Source organism: Colossoma macropomum, unplaced genomic scaffold (assembly GCF_904425465.1).
Source record: "Colossoma macropomum unplaced genomic scaffold, Colossoma_macropomum, whole genome shotgun sequence".
Classification (NCBI taxonomy): domain Eukaryota; kingdom Metazoa; phylum Chordata; class Actinopteri; order Characiformes; family Serrasalmidae; genus Colossoma; species Colossoma macropomum.
The window spans coordinates 17,718,003-17,744,195 of NW_023494796.1; the positions used below are offsets into that span (position 1 = coordinate 17,718,003).

Sequence of the window (26,193 nt, forward strand, 5' to 3'; positions counted from 1 at the left end):
ATCTGAAGAACTGTTTCACCATGCAGAGAGCCATTAAGCATGACATGGTTCTATATAGAACTCAGGGCTCTAAACAGAACCATCTTTTTCAAGAGCGTAGATTACCAGCTAGTCTGGCTGGCTAACAAAGTCCTTTATAAAAGTTACGTTTTTAAATTTGGTACCAAGGCATAAAATTCCAGTGAGTTTAGAACCAAATGGAGAATGGTGATAGTCCAATCACTGTTCGCTAGCTAACTTAGCTACACCGAAGGCAGTTAACATGTTAACATGTAATGGGGTGTACAAAATAGATAATAAATAGTCTCCTTTAAATGCATAGAAGCGTGATTCTACCTACCCTTCAGTAATGCTGCTATATGATAAGGCATCTAGGTTTTATCCTTTTAGAGCAAGGACATGTGCATACTGGAGACTTTTTTCTCTACTCTTTTCTGATATTTTGGAAGTATTCCTTCAGAAATTGCTAAATTTTCACTAGCCTAAACTTGTCAGAAGTAGCCAAGGGAGATGAGGCTTAGCAAAGGGTTAATTGTTTCCCCTTCCGAGTTACCTCAAGGGTGCCGGAATGCCGCTTCAGTTCATTCCAGCCCAATTTAACCCCTGTTTCTAACTATCAGTGAGTTGTGAAAAACAAGTGTGAGGATGATCACAACCACAATTTGCTACATTTTCCAGCTGACTCTATGCGTTGGAGCATAGCTGGTATGAAGGGAGAAATTCCTAGGCAAAGAACTGGTCCCAGTGTACCTGATGCCGATTGTTAGAGGCTGGGCTGGTCTGAACGGCGGCCCGTAAACAATCGGCTTCTCTGAGGCTGGAACGAAGGCCTTGGTGGGGGACGTGGCGGCAAGTGTGGGTGTTGTGGCTTGTGGGGGTTCAATGGGGTCATTGGAGACCCGTCGCTTCCATTCCAATGGTGGTTCTGGTAGGGACTTCCTGTGTGCAGCAGTGTGGACGCTGGCGGTTATCGCCTGCTGGACGTTCTGTGGGCCGAAGGCGTCATCCACCAGGCCTAAGGGGCTCCGGGCTGCTGCTTCCCAGGGGCTAGGGGGCTTTTGAGGTTGCTCCACCCAGGACATCTGCCTGTCCAGGGGTCCACGGGTGGGATGGAAGCCTGGACTGGACACTGGGCGATAGAGTGGACACGGAGGAGTGTCTCCGGGGCAGAGACATAGAGCGGCTCCTGCTGTACACCTAAACAAAGGAAAAAATAATGGGCAACAGACAACTGTTGATCTGTCATTGCAGTGTTTAGATTTGAGACATTATTACATTCAGATTTAACTTATTAATATACTGAATGCACAAACATTAAATGTTAAATTAAATGTTATAGATGTTTTGGATATCAATATCTCCCTTGAAGTGAGGATGCATTCTTTATGAAGAGCTTTTGAAGGCTGTATACTTTTTTTTAGTCTTTGCTGCCCCCATCTGGTATCTCTCTACATCACTAGTCTTCATAGAGGGCTATTTCTGCTTCATGGTAAATTCTCATTAAGGCTGTCTTACTGCTAAGATATATCTATTAAAATTAATATCAAGTATGGCCATATTTTAAATGGTCATCTGCCTCAAAACCCAGCTAGCATTATACAAAAAAGTCCACCTTGGTCTTAGTGGGTGTATTTGCTGATAATATGATGAAGACAGTACTGAACAATAACGTTATATTTGATCTAATCTGATTACAGTATTTGACATTCAAGTATTCAGATCCTACCAATGATGTAATTTATGTAGTTTCACAAACTCAGGTATAAGTATGGTTTGAAAACCTATGTGAATCAATGTTTATGTGTTTGAATTTAAAATAACACTTAAAAATACCTGCAACATTAATCAGAATGGCTTAGTGACAGTTTCTCAAAATTTCAGCATAATTTGCTCTTAAGTAACCAAAATCATTCAGATGGTTTTGAAGAACAATGCAACATTCTAAGGCAGGGTGTCCACACGTTTTGTCTTTGGGGGGCCAAAGTGTAGTGTTTAGTGGGCCGAAGGCCAAAAAAACAAAACGGGTTACAAATAAGGAAGGTATGCATGTTTCATAATTGAGTTTTTACCAGTGTATTTTATAACATTACATTTTGTTACTTACTGACTTAAAAAATACAATTTTAAATAGAAAATAAGTTACATATTGTGCAAAAATATGCTTGTTCTCTCACTGGGTGAGGGGGTCGGGTTAGGGTTACCTCCTGTAGGGCAAACTTTAGCCTGTGGGCTACACTTGGGGCAGCCTTGCTCTAGAGAAACATATAAGTCAGAATTGAGTGCAATGGCAGTGATAGGAACCAGGGGTTCAATTTAGATTTAAGCCTTCAAAATCAACCACATAGAGGATTAAAACACATTGCATGATGCCTTAGTGAACATTTTACAATAGCTTTATAGCATAATTATATTTGCCTCAGGTTAGTTCTGTGAAATATAACCTGAATATGGTAAGGAAAATATGTAAACATTTTTTTACAGACTTATCATACTTTTAGTGCTATTAACTTTACATTTAAGGACACCATGTATAAATCTTTTCACTGGTGATGTCAAGATCCATGGTTCCTACCAATGACATTATGAAAAAATACAAGCTGGTAAGTTTCTAGAGATTGGAATGAAACTCTATTTCACTTCCTCAACAAGCACAGTACGCTGAAACATTGGTGGAATTCCCATATACAGCCTTTTAATCCTGGGAATGCTGGGAAAACAAGACCACTATTAAGCTGGTGCTCACTAAAAGTGTCATAGTCTTACACTGCAGTCAATGAGCTTATGATGGAAGCTAGTGTTAGAATTTAGATCTGTTGTCATACCCTAAACATAATCAAACTCCGATGATGTCGTCCAAACAGAAATAGTGCTAGACATTCTCCCACCAGGGGGCGTCCGAGGGGGTTTTCAGCACTTACCTATTTCTAAAGGCACTCGGCTTGTTGGCAGGTGGGGGGCTTATCAAGTTGCTAAGCAGGAGCAGTGTTTAATAGGGATCGCATGTGTCAAAGATAGAGGGGTGGGCAGCTATATTTAGAAAGGGGTGCACTCTGTTGCAGTGTAAGAAGTGTTCAAAGCCAATACCATTTAGCTATGATACTGCAACACAAGCAATATGACTTAATCTGTTGGATAAAGACTAACTTTTCAAAGTGTCTCATAACTATCTGTTTATAAAAGTGTATGGATAGCTTGCTATAGATATAGCAGAAAGTAAATGTGAAGATAGCAGAAAGTGAATGATGTGAATCAGATATAGATGAAAAGCCACAGAGCTGAAAAAGAGAGAAGACAGAGAGTTGAAAGAAACATTTAATAAGTAAAGAGAGAGTCCAGGAAGTGCAATCTTTTAGGGAAAACAAGAAAAGAATAGATCAAACGGGAAGCAATGTATACGTTGACTTGCTCAAATAATTACACTTGCACTGTCCGTTACGTCATATGCCCTTTGCTCCGTATAAAAATAGCACTGTCTGCTCAGCAGGGATATTTTCTACAACAAAACTGTAACACATAAAAATTCACAATAAAGAGAAAACAAAAATAAGCCAAAGTTTAAAAGTTTAAAAATACAGAAAAAGCTTGAGCTATCTATGCTCCGCCCACCAATGAGGTTTTTTGCTGCAACTGTTGTTGTTGATTTTTTAACATGTCCTCACCAGCTTCAAGTCATGACACGAAAGTGAAATTACGTTGCAGTACAAGAGGAAGACGGGACAATAGGAGAGGATTTTTCCATTGTAATATAATTGCCGTCGGCTAGGTCAGCCTCAGTCAGCTAGCCACGCAAACTTTGTAATGCAAAACCTTTTTGACAAGTGTGAACATAACATGCATAAAATTTGTGAACAGTTGCTTTGTATGGTTATCAGTTTTAGTTTATTGCCTTTCTTCTTGTTCTTATTAGCCACGTAGCCTTGAATTTGCTAACTAGCAAGCTAGCACAGTAAAGACATGACCATTCGCAAGTTCTGCTGCTGAAGTCAGCACTTAAGCAGTGTTCACGAAATCCCTTGCCACTCCGACTTCACAAGAACTAATAAAGTAATGGAACAGTCCTTAAGATGGCATCAGGGATTTCCCTCTGAGGGGAGTTAGGGAGGCCATGTGGACATGTGACTTAAAACCCGGCATTAAAACCGGTATTAAAACGAGTGTCCGGTTGGATAAGATTTAGACAATGTTGGCAAAGATCCTATTCGACTCTTCCTATTCGCAGAGAAATCTAATTTTTGTTTAGAGTCGATATACAAGGTTGAGCTTCTAGCTGTTATGGCACCGAGCTGGACTATGTTGTTGTATCTGATCACACCTACACAGTTGGGAAACAGCAATGATGAATGCACCACAATACTAACATTAGCTCAATTATGCAAAAAAATGACATCCAGTCTTTCCCAATAGTGTAATCTTTAACATGTTGTCAAAAAAAAGTAATTTTGCAGTTAACACACTCAATGTGTGTCAATGTCAATGACCTGCGCTATTAGTTTTTCATTAGGTTGAATGGGACTTTTGCCAGTGTTCTGTAAAGCTTGTCCAACCTTGCAACAGTTGCTATGAAATAACACATTTGTGGGTGGAGCATGGACCAAAGAATCCAAAATACCCAATGAGCAAGACTACTAAATCGGGAATAATGGTCTGCCATGCAGCAGTCGGCAGCACTTCAGAGGTTTGCACTCTCCATCAGCAGCTAGATTGACATATACTTAGATTTCAGTAGTCTCCCAGTAGTGAACAACATGTCTTTTTTTAACTCCTTTAAATTGTGGCCAAAGACCAAATTCTTAACATATAAAAAAAGCCAAACACTCCATTTATATTTTATATTTTTATATTTTTTGCCACCACTCCTTTTTTAGCCAGACAAAATGGCCGACATGGATCACCCTTGCATTCTTTCCTGACTCCCCGAGGCACACGACGTACTTTGTTCACATACAAATGTAACTTTCTGTATTCATGGTAGAATCCTCCCAAAGGTAAACAACAAATTTAAGATATGATTAGCAGCTAAATATAGCTGGTTTTCCTGAGATCACTGAGAATTATTTCTCTGTTATAATAAATATGAAATTACAAGCCAAAGTCTGATTAGTGTTAGTAATCCAAAAATGTTTCTCCATTAAATATTCATCTCTCTTTCTTCAACTAGTCTCATTGACATGTCTTACTACATACCAAACTCAACTTAGCATTCCCATTACTGAAAATCTAGCACAAATCAGTGGCAGCATGTCAAATACGATAAACAAAAACTTTAAAAATGTCCACACCGAGACAACACAATATCTGCACGCTTTGCTGGTAAATGGAGTAGATAATAATGACTCCATTCACCAGTAATACATATTTCATATGTAGTTACATTCTCAAAATATAAATCATTTTGAGATATCCAGTCTTTGTTTAAGCAGATTCTATGCAATTTCTCCAACTAGTTCAGTTGACTTATGAACTTAGTGTAGGTTGATTAACAATGTGAATCTCAATTTGCTTAGTGTTGCATTACCACTGGTTTCCACTGCTTGCCACTAACAGCTGACTTTTTTGCAGAAAACTTTGGCCTAGGAGCTATTGGCAAAGCATATCTTGAGACAACTTCATTATTTAGTGGGAAAGAGGAAGGGGATAAAGAGACATTTCCAGCAGTGCTAGAGAGAGGAGCAAAGATGCTAGAGGAGACTTTGCTTGGGCCATCGTGCGTGGCAGGCGTTGCAGGTAGTTTTCCATGTGGGGGCTGTGTAGCAGGAGCAGCCTCAGCTGGAGCAGGCTGATGGATAAAGGGATATGGAACACTCACCGGTCCGCTAGGTTTGGCAGGAGCACCTTGTTTAAATGACTGGGCACTTCCAGAAGATGGGACAGGGGAAGGGGACAGGGTAGGAGACAGAAAACGACCAGAAGAAGGGGGTTGCAAATGGCTAGGGGTCTGGGCAAAGGTTTGCTTGGACTCTAGAGGGGGGACAGGGGATGTTTTAGGGCTTGCACCCTTCACTTCTGGGGAGGAGCTGTAGGTGAAGAGTGAGGTATCCAGCTGGTATGGCTGATGTTTCATGACATCCACAACACTGAGATGTTTGGGTGTTGGTTTGGGTTTCTCTTTGTTTGCTTTGGGTTTAGGGCTAGTTACAGAGGTGGGTTGCTTCTGTGCTGCAAGAGGGTAAAAAGGGGATACGATGGGATTGTAGGACACTGGAGGAGGAGCCCGGATATTTGGAGAATATTTCCAGGTGCTTGGCATGGAGAGTGTGGGTGAGGGGGGTCTGTTGGCTCTGTTGGCCTGCACAGTCTCGGCATCTACCACAAACTTCTCCATACGGGACTGTCTCCTGGCAAAAAGTTCGGCACCTTTGCCCTTAAGGGTTGGCCCATCAGAAAGACCTATTTCTGAGGCATGCCCCCTTGGAGAAGCTAGTGGAGCCTTGGATGCATGGAAGTAAGAGCTCCCTTGTTGGGGTGGGCAGGAAGCCACAGAGTTGGCATCATTTTGTGGCTTAGTCCATGGGGTCCTTGGCTGCGAAGGAGCTGCATGAAGTGTAGTTGGGGTTTTGATACTCACTGGTGCCTGCTGTGGTTCTGAAGGCCATGTAGCCTGATATGAAGCTGATGGGTTGAGTGGTACCCAGGCAGACATATGTTGCTGTGGCAGTGGCTGAGTTGGTGATGGAGCCCAGGGTTTGGTAGCTGGCTGAGGTTGAGGTGGAGCCCAGTTTTGCTGAGCAGGAACAGGACTTGAGGCTGGAAGAGGACTGCGAGGAGCATGACCCTCTGCAGACCATGGTGGGCAAGCTGGGTTGATGGCAGGCTTAGGAAGAACTGGTGGAGGATGTTTTTGCCTGACTGTTGGAGGTTGCATGAAATTGCAGGCCTCCGCACCAAGACTGAGATAGTCTTCCTCTGGAGGAACATGTCTGGAATCTGCTTTATTCATCCCTCTTCTTTTTGTCTCTGGCAGAATTCCAGACTTGATAGCTGGTACTGCAATACGTTCATCACGAGAGGCAATGATATCACCTGTGGGTGACCACACCTGAGGGCTTGTGTTCACTGGAACGGGAACTTTGAAGATGTGTTCAGGTTTCTTTGGTGTTGGGCTCGGGACACCTTTAACAGGTGAATAGGGTGTTGGGGCTTGATTTAGACCACCGAATGGCTTGGCGGTTCTGTTGGACACAAGGGATTTGGACATGGAAGAAACCTGGTAGGGATCAAGACCATTTACACCAGTGTTTGGCTGCTGATACATCTCTTGCTGATATTGTTGTTCCTGATACTGTGGTTGCTGCTTGACCTGAACATCCTGATGGACTGGAGCATTTTCCTCTCGAAGGGCAGGCATGGAAGGTGCAACAGTCTCGGACTCCACAAATGCTTCCACTGGTATGCCCTTTTGCCTCATCTCCTCATGCTGTGCAGTAATTTCATCAATCCTTTGACGCCGCTGGGCAAACATCAAGACTCCTTTGCCTTTTGTCTGTGGAAGTTGCTCCATCTTTTCCCAGTTATAATTTGTTGATATTCTCTCTTCTTGTGGTTCGTAGTTGTAATATAAGTTCAAAGCAGCACCTTGGCCCTGAACATTAAAACTAAAATCTTCGTCAAATTCAGATTCACTTGTTGCTGGAAGGGAAAATCTGAAGTCTTTGCCTACGTTGTCGTCTTCGAACCCGTACTCGTCTTCAAAACTGTCGTCTTCTGGCTTTCGTGTACCGTAGCTCACTAGCGTGAATTTTCTGGCCCTCTGCCGGCGCTTCTTGAACATCAACACACCCTTACTTTCAGGGTTTGGAGCAGCAGTCAAGAGCTGGGCGATGCGTTTACATTTAGATTTAGCCTCTTTCAGATGCTTCTCGGACTGCCCCTCACTCCGTCTTAGGCCTAAGTTTGGGGGACCAGGGGTTGGGTGGAGAAAAGAAAGATTTCATTTAGAAACGTGTACCTTAAAAAAACAATTGCGTGCAAACCAACATGACTCCAAAGTATTTGAGGAAACTACACAAAAGAGCTTAATTTTGTGGAAAACAAATGAAAAGAGAATAAAAAATAGCTAGCTGATTTTTCTCTTAGCTTCATCTGCTTAGTGTTGATGCAACCAGGCTAGTGAGTGGACAAGAAACTCAAGTGCTATCTCACACCCTCCTGTGGGCCATTTTTATGTGTCTACATGAATCTTTCAGCAGTGCTCTGCTAGCATGAGCATATGGTAAAAAAAAAAAGAATTCGGCAGTGAAACTCAAATATATTACAGCAGCTGTTTTCATCAAAGCAGGTTCCATTTCTTAAACTCTATGCGAAGAATATTGAAATAGTCCAAAAACCCACTTAAACATGTGTTTGGACTTTACCTTACATCTGCTGGATCTGTCAGTCTGCTTCAGTGTCTTACAGAATACAGTTTCCAACTAACTTGAACTTGGCTTAGTAGCAGGCCAGTGCACCTGCAGTCTTTTTTAGGAGTGCAAACATTACAAGGGGCCATAAACTCCTCAGGCAAAAGTGGGTCTCTGTGCTATCAGCAGCAGCACTAACCTTGGATGGCAGTAGTGTGCTATAGATGGTGCGGGGGGAGAGAGAGTGAGAGAGAGAGAGGGTGAGTGAGAGAAAGAGAGAGGGAGGGAGGGAATGAGGCATACTCCTTGCAATGGGCCCAGGGCTTCAAGCCGAGAAAGATCAGATGACAAGCCACCAATGACACATGCTGGTGTCTGTCAAACCTTTGCAGGCAACTGCATAGACACTGACTGATGTAGGTTGCTCCTAAATGGTGAACTGATAAACGTAGCCTCATCTGAACCCAAATCTCATTTATAAGAGTAAAGTCCTTATGTTCTGAAGTGGCTCAGTCCTGAAAGAAATGTGCCTTAAATGCTGACCCTACTTCAGCTTTCATCACACACAGACTATTATTAACCATAGGGCAAGTAAATGCAAAATGATCTGGCTTCTTCATCATGTAAACTTCCTGAGGGGCCCACTTATCCTCACAAGGGATTTGTTCATATGTTGCACAGCAGCTTAATGAGACACATATACTGCAAAGCAAAAATGCAATACATTTAGTCTTCAGGCTGGTTATAGCAAGCCATGCCCACTTTATGACCTACTCCAAAAGCAGAATAATTGAATAAAATATAAATGTGACCATATGGAACAATGGCACTTGCTTACTTTTTCAAACATGTATCATCATAAGCATTTAGGTAAAACATTCTTAAATTCACAGTTTTTTCTTAAAATATGTCTACTTTCATTTTAGCTCATCCAGTTTCATATAGTCACACAGAGTGAGATCCTCGAAGAGAGAAAATCCTAACAAAAACAACTGGGTTGCAGCACCTTCAGTGCTTGGACCCCAAGAAACAGCATGAGTGATATAGAGAAAGAGAGGTAGGGTAGTTGAGAGAGAGAGAGAGAGAGAGAGAGAGAGAGACAGTTGGACTTACATCCGTGTCTTGCCCGCTGTCTGCTAGCTTTGGTGGTTTCAGTGAGGGAAGCAGCGCCCCACTGCTCTGCCTGCTCAGCACCGTGGGCTTGAATTCCATCAGTGACATACGACGCAGGAGGTGCTGCCTCTATCCCTCCTCCTTTTCCTCCTCCTCCTCTACTCTGCTTTTCCTCCTCTTCTGACTCCAGGGAATCCAAACTTTCCTGAGCCAACTGCTTCCTGTGTTGTGGTAGGGTTATAGTTTGGTCAGGGGAGGAAGACCCTGAAGCAGAAGGCTGGTGGTCTTCTTGCTTGTGGGCACTACAGTTTGACATGGAGAATGGGCTACTTTCAAGTTTTTTTGGGTCCTGATCTTCTGGAGGGTTGTCGTTTTGTGCCTCAGACAGAGTATGAGGGCAGGGATCTGGACTTTGGCAAAGCAAACCCGGGGCATCATCCTCCTGGGAGTAGTCAGAGAAGGACTCAGGGTTCTCAGGCTTAGGATCAAGGAGATGATCCAGAGCGTGCGATGACTTCTGCTCATTTTGTGGCTCCAGATCACTCTCTGTCTCCCCATAGTAAGCCTCATCTTGGGAGCAATAAGGACCCTCAGGGTCATCAGAGCCAGACCAGGCCTCTGGATCATCCAGGGGGCTGAATCTGTCTGGGTCATCTATGGCAGGATCCATTTAGTGGGACAGCGCACTCTGACCTGAACGGGGACCAGGAAAACATTGAGAGTGGCAGTGAATGATCATCATTTATAAAATGTTACAGATATTTGACAAGATTTGTTGTCAAGATACATCAAGATGTAAAGGCCAAATTATACTTCTGTGTCAGTGCATCTGTAAACATGTGCAGGTGTCATGCCCAGACATTCACATAGATGTCTGCACATAGTGTGAATGTGTGCACCAGGAGGGCAGTGTCTAAACAATGATGTACAAAACATACAAAGAAAAGCCTTGCAAAGTTGGTTGCATTTTCTGCTTCTTACAATCCAAATAATCCCAAATTCAAATTTTGACTCATCAGTCCATACAACTTTACTCCACATCTCAGATCTCAGATTTTTTCTGATCTTAAGCAACTGTGGAGCTTGATTTTCTTCTGTCACTCAAAAATGAAAGCTTTAAGTGCTGTTCATCTGATAGGGACACTTTTGGTGGCTTACCAGGTCTTGCACGATTGTTAGGAGTCAAATTTTCTTTATATCATAGTTATTCTTTGAAAACAGTTTTGGAAACTTTAGTTTTTTTCACTTATTTTTCTTTGACCTTATACTTCTTTGTTCAAATGGATTATCGTATATCTAATCTAATGAATAACTTGCACTTAATGGCTATTTTGACTAGAAGTGAAAAAAAAATTAGAGTTGGTCTCTGACATTTGCACAATACTGTATGTGTCCATCTTACCTATAGTACATATAAAAGCTATATTATGTTACAAATCTTACATCCTGGTGAAAACTGAAAGGTAATGCAACCTTTATTTGGAGGCCCAGCCACAACCAAACTTGTTCAAGGGTATAAAATAAAGCAATAGAGTCTTGAATATGACTTTTGTGGGTAAGTTTAGAACTACACAATTATAATATGATGTGTAATAATCATTTTAGTGTGTTTATTATTTATCATCCAAGGCTGCGGATTAAATTCAAGTAATGAACTGAGCATTTGCAAAGAGCAGGAACCAGAACACGCACATACGCACACACAAACATTCAAAATATCTCTGGCCTTTCCAAGACATTAAACAGCAAAGCACAGTTGCACTCAGCAAAACGCTAGCTACTTACAAACCCTAATATAGGCAAGTGAGAGAAACTGAAGGCTTGGCCAGCATATGAATGATTTTTAGATAACTTGGATATGGTAATAAACATTTGTTTGCAATGTAAAATGCTGTTGTAAAGCAACCTGGATTGGTCCAACAATCAGGGTGTACTCATACATACCTCCCAACAGGAATTTTCAAAGAAAGGAATAATTTAGCTTAACAGTGGGATAAAATTGGCAAGACTTCTTAGGACAAATGTTTAGATAATCACAGGAACTCTCCTAATAAAAAAGCTGCTTCAGATCTACATTTGGCCCACACTACATAATAAAGTGCACCACCTCTACAGTGTCAGCAGCTTGTACAGCACTAAACCATGAACTCCAACTGAACTATTCCAAAAGTGCTTTAGGGCTGCAAAACAAAGTATTCTTATTAACTTCAGCCTTGAAATCAATGGAATCTGGCACACACCAAGATTTAGCCAAATGTGCTTCGTAAGTTCGAAAAAAGTGCCATAAATTTGTCTTAGAGACGGAGCAGTTCCATTCCACTGCCTGAATAGGGAGCATGAGGCACCTAGCAAGGAACAGCCTGGCTCCCCTCCTCTCTCTAGATGGAATGGTATTCAGTGTTTGGGCCTGAACAGTAAACTAGCATTCGTGTCCTGGAAGCCAAACAAAACAGTGGGGTAGGCTGTTTTCCACCATGAGAGGTACATGAGCAGAGCTTCTAGTCTTCTGATGGGCCTACCGTTGTTGCATTGCCATTTACGTCTTCCCCATGTGTAGCCATGGATGGAAACAAAAGGGAAGAGGGCAAAGATGGATGAGAAGAAATGAGGAAAATGATAATCAAGCAGCAGGAGTTTGCTGAGACATCCCTCTAAGGACTTAGACTAGCTACTTTGTACCAGGGAAGTGCTCAGGTACATGAGTACTCTGTTAACCAGTTGAGGTGCCAGTATTTGAATACTTGAAACACTATTTTGGTATTTGTTGTGTTTCATCGTGGGAAGATGGAGAAAACATACAGGCTAACATTTCAAGGAAACAGCAATTTGATATTTCAACAGGTCTGTAAAATGGTTTGCTTGTATTTGTGAGCATGTACACTGATGAGCCAAAACATTATGGCTACTCACAGACAGAGCGAATACAGATTATTCTGTAACAATGGCACATGTCAAGCTGTGGGATATATTAGACCAGGGATGCACAACTCCGGTCCTGGAGGGCCAGTGTCCAGCACAGTTTGGTGTTTCATCTACTCACACACACTTGATTACATTTAGCTGTTAATTGCCAGGTTTAGTGGGTGTGTTTCAGTATGGAAACCTCCAAATTGTGCACCTCTGTATTAGACAGTAAGCTGAGAGTTGGTTCTCATACTCAATGTGTTGGATGTGAGAGAAATGGACAGGCTTGAAAACCTTGACCTTGAACTTTGACCTTGACCAAATCATTATGGCCAGACAACTGGGTTGGAGCATCTTCAAAATGACAAAGCTTGTGGGATACTCCCAGTCAGCAGTGGTGAGTACCTGCTAACAGTTGTAAGTGTCCCAAGGCTCATCGAAGCACAGCGGCGATGAAGGATATCATGTCTGGTCCAAATCAACGAAAGGGATACTGTTGCACAAGAAATGTTAATGATGGTTACAGGAGGAATGTGTCACAACACACAGTGCGTCGCACCCTACTGCATATGGGGCTGTGTAGCTGCAGACCAGTCAGAGTGCCTATGCTAACCCTGTCCACCACTGAAAGAACTGGACTTTGGAGCAATGGAAGAAGGTTGCCTAGTCTGATGAGTCCCGTTTTCTTTCTTTCAAATCACAAGGATGGCCGGGTATATATGTACCTGGGGCAGGTGATGGACCAGGATGCACTGCGGGAAGTAGACAAGCCAGTGACGGGTGTGTGATGCTGTGGGTGCTGTTCTGCTGGTAAACCCTTGGTCCAGGCATTCATGAGGATGTCAATATGACATGTGCCACCTATTTCACAATGGCAGTGGCCTTTTTCTGTTAGATAATACGCCCTACCACACTGCACACGTTGTTCGGGAGTGGTTTGAGGTACATGAGCTCTGATCGAGCATCTGTGGGATGTGCTGGAACAACAAGCCTGATCTGCAGTGGCTCTAGCTCGCAACTTAAAGAACTTCGAGGATTTACTGCTAATGTTTTGGTGCCAAATACCCAAGGGCACCTTCAGAGGTCTTGTAGAGTCCATGCCTAGCAGGTTGGGGCTGTTTTGGCGGCACGCAGAGGACCAAAAGCACATTAGACAGGTGGTCATAATGTCTTGGCTTATTGGTATATGTTATCTTTGCACTTTGCTACTACAAAACATGTGCCTAAATGTAAGGACGTTGTCAAGGATACATTGTTAAGGACGAGACTGGCAAAGCAGAGAGCGTTGTCAGCTTTGGTGGTTCTTAATATAAAATTCAACATTTTAGAGTCAGCTCTCATCTGAAGAGGAAGCCTCTGTTACTTATTTGAAAGCATTATTCTTTGATAAAAAACGTTTTCAAATTTTAGCCTCCAGTACTATCATCTATAGGCCTACGCCACTTTTTGACAAAGTCTGTTTTTCTGTTCTTCCTTTTTTTTGTTGTTGTCAGATAAACTTGATTATGTGGTTTCTGACGCTGTGTGACATACTGTCTATGAAAATGGACAAAAGTACATTGCACAGCTAGCCTTCTTGAAACCTACATTGTCTATACGCTTGTCCACACCAAACGTATCGTTGCTAGTCCACTACATTTGAAGTAAAACATAGTGTAAATTAGGTGTAAAATACAATAAACTGTTCATTTAAAGATATACCAAGTGGCCAAATGTGCTTAGGTTCTCCTTTCTAAGTCATAACGGCCTATTGCCAACCCACTGCTTGTCACATCGCTTGATCTGATATAAAAAAGTCTCCAAGTTTGTGCAAACCACTGTACTTCCTTTTATAAACGCACATATAGCATCTCCTATGCAGGAAGACTGAGTACAGTAGTAACAGCAAAACAGTTCTAACACATTAAACATCTTGTGTCACAGTGCCGTATATACTAAGCAAGTGTGATATCACCCTCGGGAGAAGTTTCAACTAAGTACAAATCTCCACTGCGTAGATACTGGCAAAAATATTTTGGGGGGAAGCGTTCTGTTTTTCACTTTCCTTCCCTTAAATTCTGCATAATTAAATGGTTCAGATGTAACAGAGTCATTCAGAGTGGTCTGATGCGAAATGCTCTTTTCTACAGAAACTTACTGCCCCTTTAGTGGTGGGGATAGGAACCCAGAGTCACAATATCCATACAATATTTACTATCCAAAATGACCAGTGAATCTACATGTGTCTGAGTGTTTATATGTAAAAAATATAGTGGAAAATCTGACTATCAGACTACTTTTGCTTTACGACACCCTGCATGAACCTCTCCACCATGAATTTACCACATTTATTTTTGGATAATGGATGAAATACCCCTTCAATCAATAAATAAAACATATACTTCTGTGATCACTGATCTGATACTAAATAAATTACATATAAATCCAGACAAATGTGTCAGTGGGGGGACAGTTATAACACAGTAATCTAAATGTGCTCACAGTAAATTACAATGTCAGATGCTGTTAAGTCTGAAATGAAATAACTCTCACATTCATTTAATAGTTTAAAGGGGTAAATTTTTCCAAAATTCTGTTGTGGCAGTGAAAACAAAGTAATTCAGAGTGGTTTGATGTGAAATGGTTCACTGTAGAGAAACTTACAGACTCAGGTTTCTTTACAGTGGTGGTGAGAGGAACCAGGGGTCACATTGTCTACAACACAAATATAGCCATTTTATCTACTCTCCAAAACCACCAGTGGACCTACTTCTGAGTTTTATGTGTACCATAAACAGACTAAAATAAACTGATTAACAAGACATTTTAGGCCGAAACCATTGTAAAATGATGTCTGACATAAGGCAGTGTATTAATAACCATTTCATGAATAACTTTCTGTGAGGGAGCTTTTAGAGGTGGACGTCTGGTTCCTGTCACCACCATTGTGAACAAACAACAGTTTCTCTAGAACAGAGCATTTCAGGCCCAACCACTCCGAATGACTTTGTTTACATCTTAACCATTTAATTATGTGGAACTTAAGTTCCCCTTTCAAGCAAATACAAAACATTATAAATGTTAAAATTGAAATTGTTTATATTTCAAATTGTTTCATCATTTGTTTTTAACTGATATTGTTTTGTTTGTATGCATTGACATTTGAAATGAATAAAAAATCAAATAAAACAGAAATTAAAGAAACCTAGAAACCTGTTTACGGAGTAACTGGAGATTCAGTAACACCTCAAACACTAAATGATGGTGCATTTACCAGCATAGGAAATCACTTATTATTATTCTATAGACCAGTTTACAGTATTACAAATTAGTGTTACAACAGGAACTGCTACAACTGTCCCTGATATGGGGAACAGTGTAACAAAAGGAGAACTTTTTTATTTCCATACTTATTTTGGGAGAAACTTCAGTGTTCAAGCAGACCCATTCCTGAGATTGTTGTTTATGATCGTTTTCTGATAAAGGGGCGGCACGGTGGCGCAGTGGGTAGCGCTGTTGCCTCACAGCAAGAAGGGCCTGGGTTCGATTCCCAGCCGGGCGACCTGGGTCCTTTCTGTGTGGAGTTTGCATGTTCTCCCCGTGTTTGTGTGGGGGTACTCCGGTTTCCCACGGTCCAAAGACATGCAGGCAGGCCAATTGGACATGCTAAATTGCCCCTAGGTGTGAATGTGTGTGTCTGTCTGCCCTGCGATGGATTGGCGACCTGTCCAGGGTGTATCCTGCCTTCTGCCCAATGACTGCTGGGATAGGCTCCAGCACCCCACCCAGAAGGATAAGCGGTTTAGATAATGTATGTATGCATTTTCTGATAAATTCTTAAGCTAAAAACAATTTTTTAGGTATGTGCAGGGTGGAGAGGTACATGCAGGGCGCTGTAAGGCAATGTAGTACTCACAGAGAATTTATTATTATTTTTTTTTTGCATTTAGAACAATTTTACCATTACAAACATTACATGTCACCAGTGTCTCACAAAAACCCTGTATAATTTGAAAATTTCAGTTATTCTTTGCATTTTCATGACAAACAGAGCAACAGAAATGGTCCAAAATTACTTGGAAATGAATTTTGTTACATTGAATTATATTATACATTAAGAATATTTTTTTTTCTTTGTGCTGTAAAGTTACTATTTTGGAGATGCAAGGATTTTGTTGCAATGATATTAAACTCAGTAGACCCTTGCAGATTTAAGAATTGTTTTGAGTAATAAATAAAATGCCTATATTTGTGACCCCTGGTTCCTGTCATCACCACTGGAAAGAAATCTGAGGTGCAAGTTTCTCTACAATAAACCATTTCACATCAAACCACCCTGAATTACTTAGTTTACTTCTGAACGACAGAATTAAGCAGGATTTTTGAAAAAAATGGGTGGAATTCCTCTTAAAATAAAAGCCATTTTCTTAAAATCATTGTCAATGGGAAATTCTTTTTTTAGGTGTAGAGTTATTATTCAGCATGGCTAGCACTGCTTACCCATTAAAACAATTGAGAAAACAATCACATTTTTAATTGCATATTAAAGCACTTTCAACGTGTTCATGTCTGCAATTCGGACTTTTTCCTGTTTGTTTAGATGTCAAAAAAGTCAAAAAGGGGCCAAAATGAAAAGAACAACAATATCTTCATCAAATTATAATCAGAATATTCCAATATAATTTTTCGCTTGTTTCAATGAGTTCAGTTATCTAAAATTACTCCATGCTTTTGTTATTGCACTTTCAGATCCCTGCAAAGACAACACTACCGTATCAGCTATCAGCTATCAACTGTCTGTATGTGATTTGCATGCATGTGATCTTTGACCTTAAGGTGACATCTGTTCACTGAGCAGATATCTTGTCTTTGCAGTGTGTCTTTGATATTTAAGCTCCTGTGCAGCATGCATTCCCCATCGCTGGTGATCAGTGACAAAGTGAATAATGTTTTGTTGACGTGACCTACTTTCTTGAGCCAATGGAAAAAGAATCACATGATCAATAGCAACCTACTTAGCTCAAGCCTATATAATGCCCTCATTTTCAGCACTGGCCAGTGCTTTCTCTTGGCCATCTTAATTGGATGTCAGCGTATGATATGTAACACTCAGCTACAGCTAAATTCTACAAACAGTAAATAAAAACATGGTAAACAAAGGCAATACTGGCAAATAGTATCTCTCTGTCTATCTACAGTCATATGCAAAAGTTTGAACACCCCTGGTCAAATTACACGCAAATATAAATACTTAAATAAATATGATTTTGATCAATATTACAAACAATATATATACATATTGCCAATTACATACTGGCCCACTTTTCAGTCTGAAGACTGATTTTAAAACAACCACAATAGACCACTATTGGCATTTCTCTTGAGATGAAGTATTCTAAAACCATTCTGCTTAAAAAGAAAAACTAACTGCACTCTGAATACTGCCTTTACAAAATGTAACATGGACTACATCATTTCTGTGCCCTGAATTTGTATTTGTGAATATTTGTGAGTATTCTGTTACATTTCAACCCAGCTTCCAGCACAGCAGTGCCAGTATCCCCCAGTACAGCACTCTCTCTTGTATATTACTGCATAAACGTATAGTTAGGTAAGATATGGTCCACTGTAGAGCAGAGCCGTTAGACACATAAAAGCTGCTGTTTATTCTTACACTCTGGGCGCAGCTGGCTCCACCTGCTGGAAGCTAATCGACTCCTCTGAGCATGCAAGTACTACAAAAAAGGAACATTGTTTCTTCGTGCAGATCACTTGTGAACAGTGATATTTTACCTCTCTCTATAAATCAGCATAGCAGAACTGCATAAGATCATTATATGATTAAATCATGGAACATACTTGATTCCACATCACATCACCACGCAATATATTTTATTTATGTGGAAATGATGTACATGTTTGAATTAAGCAGACTGGAGCTATCACATCTGTCAGTCTAGAATCTGGAAGATATGAACAAAACAAAGTACTTTATTGAATATTCCTCCAGTTTCAACATCATCTAAACAAAATCCAGACTTCTACATGCAAACCTAAACATTAGGCCAAAAGACTGGAACACTAACTTTGTAAAAATAAGCATGAAAACCTGATTTTCTTCAAGAGATTATGGATGTTCTGATTGGCTGCCCTGCATTGTGCCTCATTCAGAAAGCATCCAGAGCTGAAACACTCCTTAGTCCTGCAGTGCTGTAGGCCGAATAGGTGGATAAATGTAAATGTGTTGGTTCTCGTGACATCACAGAAACAGTAAATTCATAATGAGCTGGTTTCGAAGCTTAGTTTCCATATACGGGATGTTACTTTTTAAAACTTTAGGATGTTTACACATTACAAAGTCCTTTTTTTAAAAAAAAAGTAAAGGAAATTCAGTTTTACATTATAATGGGCCCTTTAATCAAGTAATTGTAGTGTACCCAGCACATAACACTGAGATATAGCCCAAACTTCAGCAGGGACAAAGTCCATTGCAACAGCTGGTTGGTTCATCTAAAAATAGAGAACATAATTACCATGTAATCTACCAGTGATGGCAAACAAACAATAAATAACATAGAAGAACAGGAACCAAAAAGAAAATCATTGCTGTAGAGCAACAAGGGTTTCTTTCCAACACTAGAGAGAGCTGATGGTAGTTTAAGGGCATGAAGTGTGATGCAGACTTTACTCTGTATCTGCTAAATCAGAAATTCTTTGGCATAGCACCTCTAAAGATAACAATGAACTGCCAAAAAACTGCTTAAACCCACATGGAATTCATTTTTCAGGTTTATGCTGGTCTGGAGATGGTTTAACTCTTCACCTAGCATGGCTAGGTTGCTGGTTGACCAGCATAACAACATCAAAAACATAACATATGCAGCTATGCTGGCTTTTCTCGCAGGGTAAGCTCTGGACTTGAAGGAACAAGCACAGGTAACAATAGCAGGTGACAACATTTTAGCACCAGCTAAAGAAACAGAAGACAGGATGTTCAGGAGAAACACTATCCATACGGGTCACCAGGAGTTGGAATCGGCTTGACAGCGCTTAGTAGCTGCGTTCCAAAGCCTAGGCTGCAGCAGAGGTAGGCTGCATTTCTTGGCCGCTACGTCACAGAAGACTGTTCCAAAGTGAAGCACCCTTCATATACAGCCTAGATATGCAGCCTATGTTTGGAGTGATTTTGAGGACGCCACGATGTATCCTCCCCGGCCTTCAGTTACCCACAGAAAAAAAACAGCACTGCGAAAATAGTGCCATTGGGCGAGCTTGACATTGCACTTGAATTCATTTTCATTACCTTATAAAGTGTAAAATGATTGATTAAAACATTCATCCATATATCGTATTTTAATCATAAGTATAAGTTTGTATATATGCATTTTATCGTACTAATAAGCTTACTGGCGTTTTAGCTACCATAGCAACAAACACAATATAACAGGCTCCATTTTCTTTCCACCAGTTCCCTTGCAAGTTTCACGCTGCAATTTCAAGAGGCAGGACCTTTCTGGTGACGTCACCACAAAGCCTCTTTAGGGCTGTTCCATTTGTGTAGCCAATAAGCTACTAAGGAGGCTTCTTCATAGGACAGTCCTACCGAGGACCCGCTATACCTTGAATGCAGCCTAGGCTTTGGAAGTAGCTAATTTAAAAGTGTCGGCAAGGTTATGTGTATTGGGGGCGAGACTTTGGAGGAATGTATTTGCTTGGCTGTTTTGGATGTTTCAGCCAAAACTGATTACCTCATCTTTAATCTGAAACTTACATGCTTACATATTCTTGGCCTACAGTGTTGTTCAATCTGACCTACTTCAACCATAGGTCATTACTAGGCAGGCCTTGGTACACAACAACATTGCTCCAACTACTTCAACCTGCTCCAGTCAAACAACACCTTCAGCCTGCTTTATCCCAACAAACCATTCACTTGTCCATTTTCACATGGCAAGTAGAAGCAAAGAATCTTTCTGGCTGTAGGCAATCTGCCAGTCACTTTATCTACACTCTTACCACCTGCCCTGAGAGTCAATTATCAGCTAATAAAAGAGTGCTGACGGGGAATTACAAAAGGTCATGGTTTTATATGGGGCTAAAAGCTGGGATTAACACTTACAGGTTGGTTCCATAGAAGGTCAGTGAGTCGTAAATGTATCAGCAAGCCTCTGAAACCATTACAGTTGGACACATTTGGCTGCCTTTTATCGGAAACGCATAAAGAGCCTATATCATGGAAAACTGTATGTAGTATGTAAACATATTTGAAATTTTTTATTTGAAAATTTAACAGTTTTATTCACTCCCTAGTCCTAACAGTCTATAAATGGAAACCAAGCTACAAATGCTGCCCATTTTGTGATATCCAGTGGCGAACACAGACTATTAGAGCTAGGCCTTCAATTTGAGCAATAAATGTCAAAACTTGGTCAAAACAAACCCACCTCTATGATGCTAATTTCTGCTAGCATCCTTCTGGGATTCTAGAGGTTTGTTAGCAGTATGCTAACGGTGATTCGCGTTTACATTTTTGGTTCTTCTAGATGAAACACATTTACTTTAAGCTTCTAAAAGACACTTCATGTTTTACTTGAGGCTTGTGACAGACATAGTAGCGTATATTTTACCTTGTAGCAGTTTCACAGTGACTCTTTCAGTAGAGAGGCCTGGTAAAAAGCTGCATTTGCTGTTTTCCGTTTCAAACAACCCACTGATTAGGCTGCCATTCAGTCAGTGCCATATTTGGGACTTCCAGAGTTACCTTTTTTTTTGGTCCCGCCTACTGGGAATCAAAAGGTGTTTGGTTGATTCCACCGAATCTGACACCTTAGGACCTCATAACCAAAAGGAATGAATGCTTAGGTAGAACAACCGCAGAAGCATTTGAAGAATTCAACCCTTTTGTTTCCATTCAGAACTAAATAAGATTACATCTGTTTCACTTCGCATAGTTTAAATACAAGCATAATTCTACTAAATAAATTACAGATATGTATTTTCAGTTTCCAGAACTCATTAGGCCTTCTCTGAAGGCCTTAAGGGTTCCCCTTTTGTGAAATCATGGTAGCACATTTTCATCTGACTGCCTGTTCCTACATCAGTTTAGCTGCCCATTCATGTTGAAGTGATAAGAAGTGTTGCTACTGCAGACAGTTTGTAGTTATTGGAGAGGAAGATGTGAGGTAGACATCGTGATGTTCCTGCCTGTTAGGAAGCAAATCTATTAGCCTTCTAAAGGGTCCAGGCATCTATAATAATATATAATAGCTCAAGTTTCTATCTACTGACATCCCAGAGGATTTCAGTCTAAGCTTGAAATGGTTTGTTCAGCATTTCAACCTGGACTGCTTTTTGAACAAGGTACAATACAGGGCACCAATCAATACAAAGCTCATTTCCATACAGTCAGTCTGAAAGACAGAGAAAGACAGTTTAATTCCTAGGGATTAGGGTTGGAAAATGATCATGTAGAAATGAATTACATGTTTTTTGGTCCGTAAAACAACAGTCCAATTTAAATTTCCAAATATTACAGGCAATTTGAATGTGATGATGACAGTACTGAGATTAAGAATATAGAGATAATAATAACTGACATTTGCATTCCAGCAGTTTACAAAGACAGCAAGTTTGTGCAAATGACATACAAACTATTCAAACTGTAGTACAACATAGAAACAAGCGGAGCCCAAATGATGAATCTATTTCATCAGTACCACATTTGCATGTAATTTACATCAAGCATGAACCAATTCACTGGTGTCAGACTCCAGTCCTCGCGGGCCAAAACACTGCAGACTTCAGCACACTGCCTCATTAAGCACAGCTGATTCAGCCCATCCGCTAATTAACAAGGCTTTCATGAACTGAATTCAGAGCGTCAGATGAGTCTAAACGCTAATCTCCACAGAACTTTGGCCTGGCAGGTCCCCAGGTTGACAGGCCTGCACTAATACGTGCATATGTTTTGTTAGGGAGCCAATAAAACTACGGCATTCATGAGCCAATGGCTTTGCTCGTAGGCGGAGTTTGAGGTCGAGTCAGTGAGTGCACTGCCCCCCTTACTGACCAAACTAACATTATGTGTTAACTTAAAGAATAAAATGTGAAATAAACAAAGCGTCTTTTTTAAGATGGCTTAATGATGTGACTGTGTAGTGTTAATATTTACTGAAATAACATTTAATGATGTATTACTGTAGTGTATGTGATGCTTCTGCACTAGCTGTGTTTTAAATTGTTTATTTTGTGGTGGAGTCAGTAGTATAAAACAAAAGCACAGTGTAGTGTGTCTTTAAATGGAACATGGAATAGTCGTAGCATTTGTTTACAACAGTAAAATCAGTACATTTACTTTTGTACTGGATTGCAATGCACACAAATTATTAGCATTACTGTTATTTTCTATTTTTTATTCTTATTACTGGTATTATAGATGATATTGATAACAAGTTTGGCTGGTTAACTGTAAATCAAGCATTTTTTTCAGGTTTTTGGTTTGTAAAACCAAATCAAAAGATGTCTGTTTCCCAAGTGCATTAATGAACCTGAACAAATGAATTATGAAACAGCTTCCAAGTAAGGCAATGCCACAGCTGTGGTCAGTGAGTGACCCCTCGTCCTGCTGGCTGACCTGTGAAGCCTGTCACAGGACTTTTCCATCACAGATTACCTCAGTCTTTATACATGCCATTATGTAATAAAAAGATAACCCCTTTAAGAGGCTAATGGACTTGCTTGGATGGTTTCTATTGCTGTGAGTTTAAAGGGCCAACATCATGAAAAATAAACGCATTTATTTCCTTTTCTAAATAAAAGAGTTTGATGTAGTATGTAGACTTTAATTGGTAAAACGTATTATTCACTCCCCAGTCCATACATGCAACTTGCCAAATCAGCCTGTTTTGAATTTGTTGCTTTTTATTATGTCACAAAAAACAACACATTTACATATATTTGCCTAATCAGCCTGGTTTAGCTCTCACATTGAAGTTATGAGGACTGTTTTAGCCTGGACTGCTTTTTGAATGAGAGCAACCAATCAAAACAGAGCTCATTTACATAAATTAGTCTTAAAGGCACAGTAACAAATGCGATCTGTTTGCGTCTAAGGAATAAAGAGGGTTTGGAAGAATCTCATGTCTTGATAAGATGAAAAAATAAAATGCAAGAAAAACGTAGAATATGAGTGTGGAATGAAACAGCACAGCTGAAATATGAACAATAGAGGAAGCTGTGATATTAACAAACCTTGTATCCAGCAAATTCATCCTTAATTAATTACCTAATTTCCATGGAAAGGTCAAATACTACATGCATTCAACACCAAAAGTTATTCAGGATAGAGTCTCTACACCAGGCTGTTTATCTCAGCTAGCTTCAGTTTATATGCTGTGTACCTAATCTGACAACAGTACAAACAACAACCTCTCCAGTGCTGATGAAAAGTATAAACACTAATGAAACATAGATGGGAAATGAGATTCTCGTATTGACATCTAACCAAACGGGTAAGATACAGTCTATAGCAGGAGATGCTATATTTTAAGAGCACTTCACCCACACTCAGCGCAAATGCCAGTGCTCTCACAAGCAGAGTGACAGTAGAGTGCTTAATTCTGTGTTCTCGTTGGATTCGTTTGATAATTTCATTCATTTCTCAATTCTGACTTGCTTTATCTACCATCCTGAATGAATCAATGAATGCAGATTTAACTAACTATCGGCATAAATTAAAATACTAGCTAAATCAGTTAGAGCTAAATTTCAATCAAGTCTGCTCAGAGTGCAGCGTTTGTGCTGCAGCGTGTTTTGTTTGAATAGTTGTTACTTATGACATTGTAATAATCAGTCTAAGCTAATGCTAGCTTATATTGGGTGTCCAGGCGTAGTGTCTGTTGGATGAAGATAAATCTACACACTCATAAAAGATGGTTCTTCAAGGGTTCTTTAGTAAAGGGAAAGGCTCTATACAGAACTCATGGTTGAATGGTTCTTTGCATGGTGAAATGGTTGTTCAGATTGATGGAGAGTGTGTTGTATGTGGCTCTATATAGCACTGAAAATGGGTTCTTCTATTGTTAAAAGCTTGACATAACAGTAGCAGAACCCTTTTGGTGCTATACAGAACCATTTTCTGAAAGCTTCTATATACATATACAACACATTCTCTATCAATCTGAATAACCATTTAACCAAGAACCATTGCTAAATAGAATCTGAAGAGCCCTTGCAGAACCATTTTTTAAGTGTGTACATCTTTGCAGGCTGGATTTAAGGATAAATGTAAATATGTGACAGCTGTATGAAGGTTTTGGGCTGGAGAATTGAGACCCCTGGATTAGTGCCTCTAAACGCTACTTCACAAAAAGCACTTATAGATAGATTTTAAATAGGTTGGCTGATGCATTGTTCCTCCTGTTGTTTTACACATTGTTTTACACTGCAAAAATGATGTAGATGAAGATGAAAGCATGTTAAATTAAGTCAATAGAGCATATATATTTTTTATTTTAAGAATAATGTAAGATTACTGTTCCTATTTCTAGACATTTAGAGTAATTCTATGAGGAAAAATTGCCTAATACCACTGGCAGATCGTTTTGCTTGTTTAAAACATAACATTTTGCACAAGAAATAATGCTTGACACAAGAAAAGTGTTCACTAGATTAAATGAAATAATCTTATAACATTCTACTAGATAAAGAAGAGAAAATGTTTTGGTGCACGCAGGGTGTGGTAAGGCAAAATATGATAAAAGAAAACTAATTTCTTCAGATTAACTTCTATTTTACCATCATCAGCATTACATATAAATAAAATGGCTATATTTGTGTTGTAAACCCCATGACGCCTGGTTTCCATCACTGTAACGTTGTAAAGAAATGTGAGTTTCTCTACAATGAACCATTTAAAAGCAAAGCACAAAATTATTTGTTTACATCTCAACAATTAATTATGCAGAATTACGCAAATTGGTGAAATTCCCTTTAATAAAACTGCAAGTGGTCATCAACCAACATGCCATGCTGAAACTTGGATGCAGTCCACTTTGAAAACAAGCCAAAAAGCAATATACAACTTCAGAAATGTACCACTTGCACTGCTTACCTGAGAGATCAGAGGTTTTTGGAGACCTCCTTTGGCAGTGTGGAAAACTGTTGTGCTATCCGATGTCCTGTGGATTACGTTGCTCTTATCCCATTAAACAGAGAGCTTATCACAGTGTCAGTGAACTCTCCTGAGAACGATAAGCAAAAGCTTGAGAACAGCCCTCCACAGAACATGGGGCAAGAGGATGGGTGGGAGAAAGACCGAAAGAAAAGGAGGAGGGGCATTGGGTTAGGGACCAACGTTCTCCAAAACTACTTATCTTTCCCAAATCAATTAACCCGTTTTGCTTTGAAACCTTTGCAAATTAACCATCACTGTTTCCTCACTCAGTGGGGAACATGATGTGTATGATGCTATTAAACCTGCACTATGTAAGAATTTTGTAGCACTAAGTAACATAATGGAGTAAAAGGAAAAAAAACAGACTAAAATATTGTGCATGTAGACTGCTGTAGGTCATCTTGTAAAGCCTGACATAATATTTTTTGGGCGTTTGGGAAATATTCGGACCACATCGTACATCTTTGTGTAATAACTTCACAGGCACAGGCTCGAAAAGAAATTCCAGGTCAATGTTCAGGACTTAAATTCAAAATCAACATTAAAATGAAAACACAATCATTCATACACATCAGGGATGCACAACTTTGGTCCTGGAGGTCCAGTTTCCTGCACAGTTTGGTAGTTTCCCTACACAAATCCCTTTAAACCTGGCAATTAACAGAGTGTCTGAGCAAGTAAATCACA

General features: G+C 40.1%; 1 protein-coding gene across 1 annotated transcript; it reads right to left on the reverse strand.

The window, feature by feature from the left end:
* Positions 1–25,576, reverse strand: synpo2b (synaptopodin 2b). The gene is made up of 4 exons (XM_036583005.1): positions 25,444–25,576; positions 9,450–10,142; positions 5,807–7,884; positions 1–1,197 (listed from the first exon to the last, which is right to left on the reverse strand). Exons 2-4 carry the CDS (start codon positions 10,117–10,119, stop codon positions 1,048–1,050), a joined length of 2,898 nt encoding a protein of 965 aa, XP_036438898.1. The 5' UTR covers positions 10,120–10,142; positions 25,444–25,576; the 3' UTR covers positions 1–1,047.
* Between the last annotated feature and the right edge of the window lie 617 nt (positions 25,577–26,193).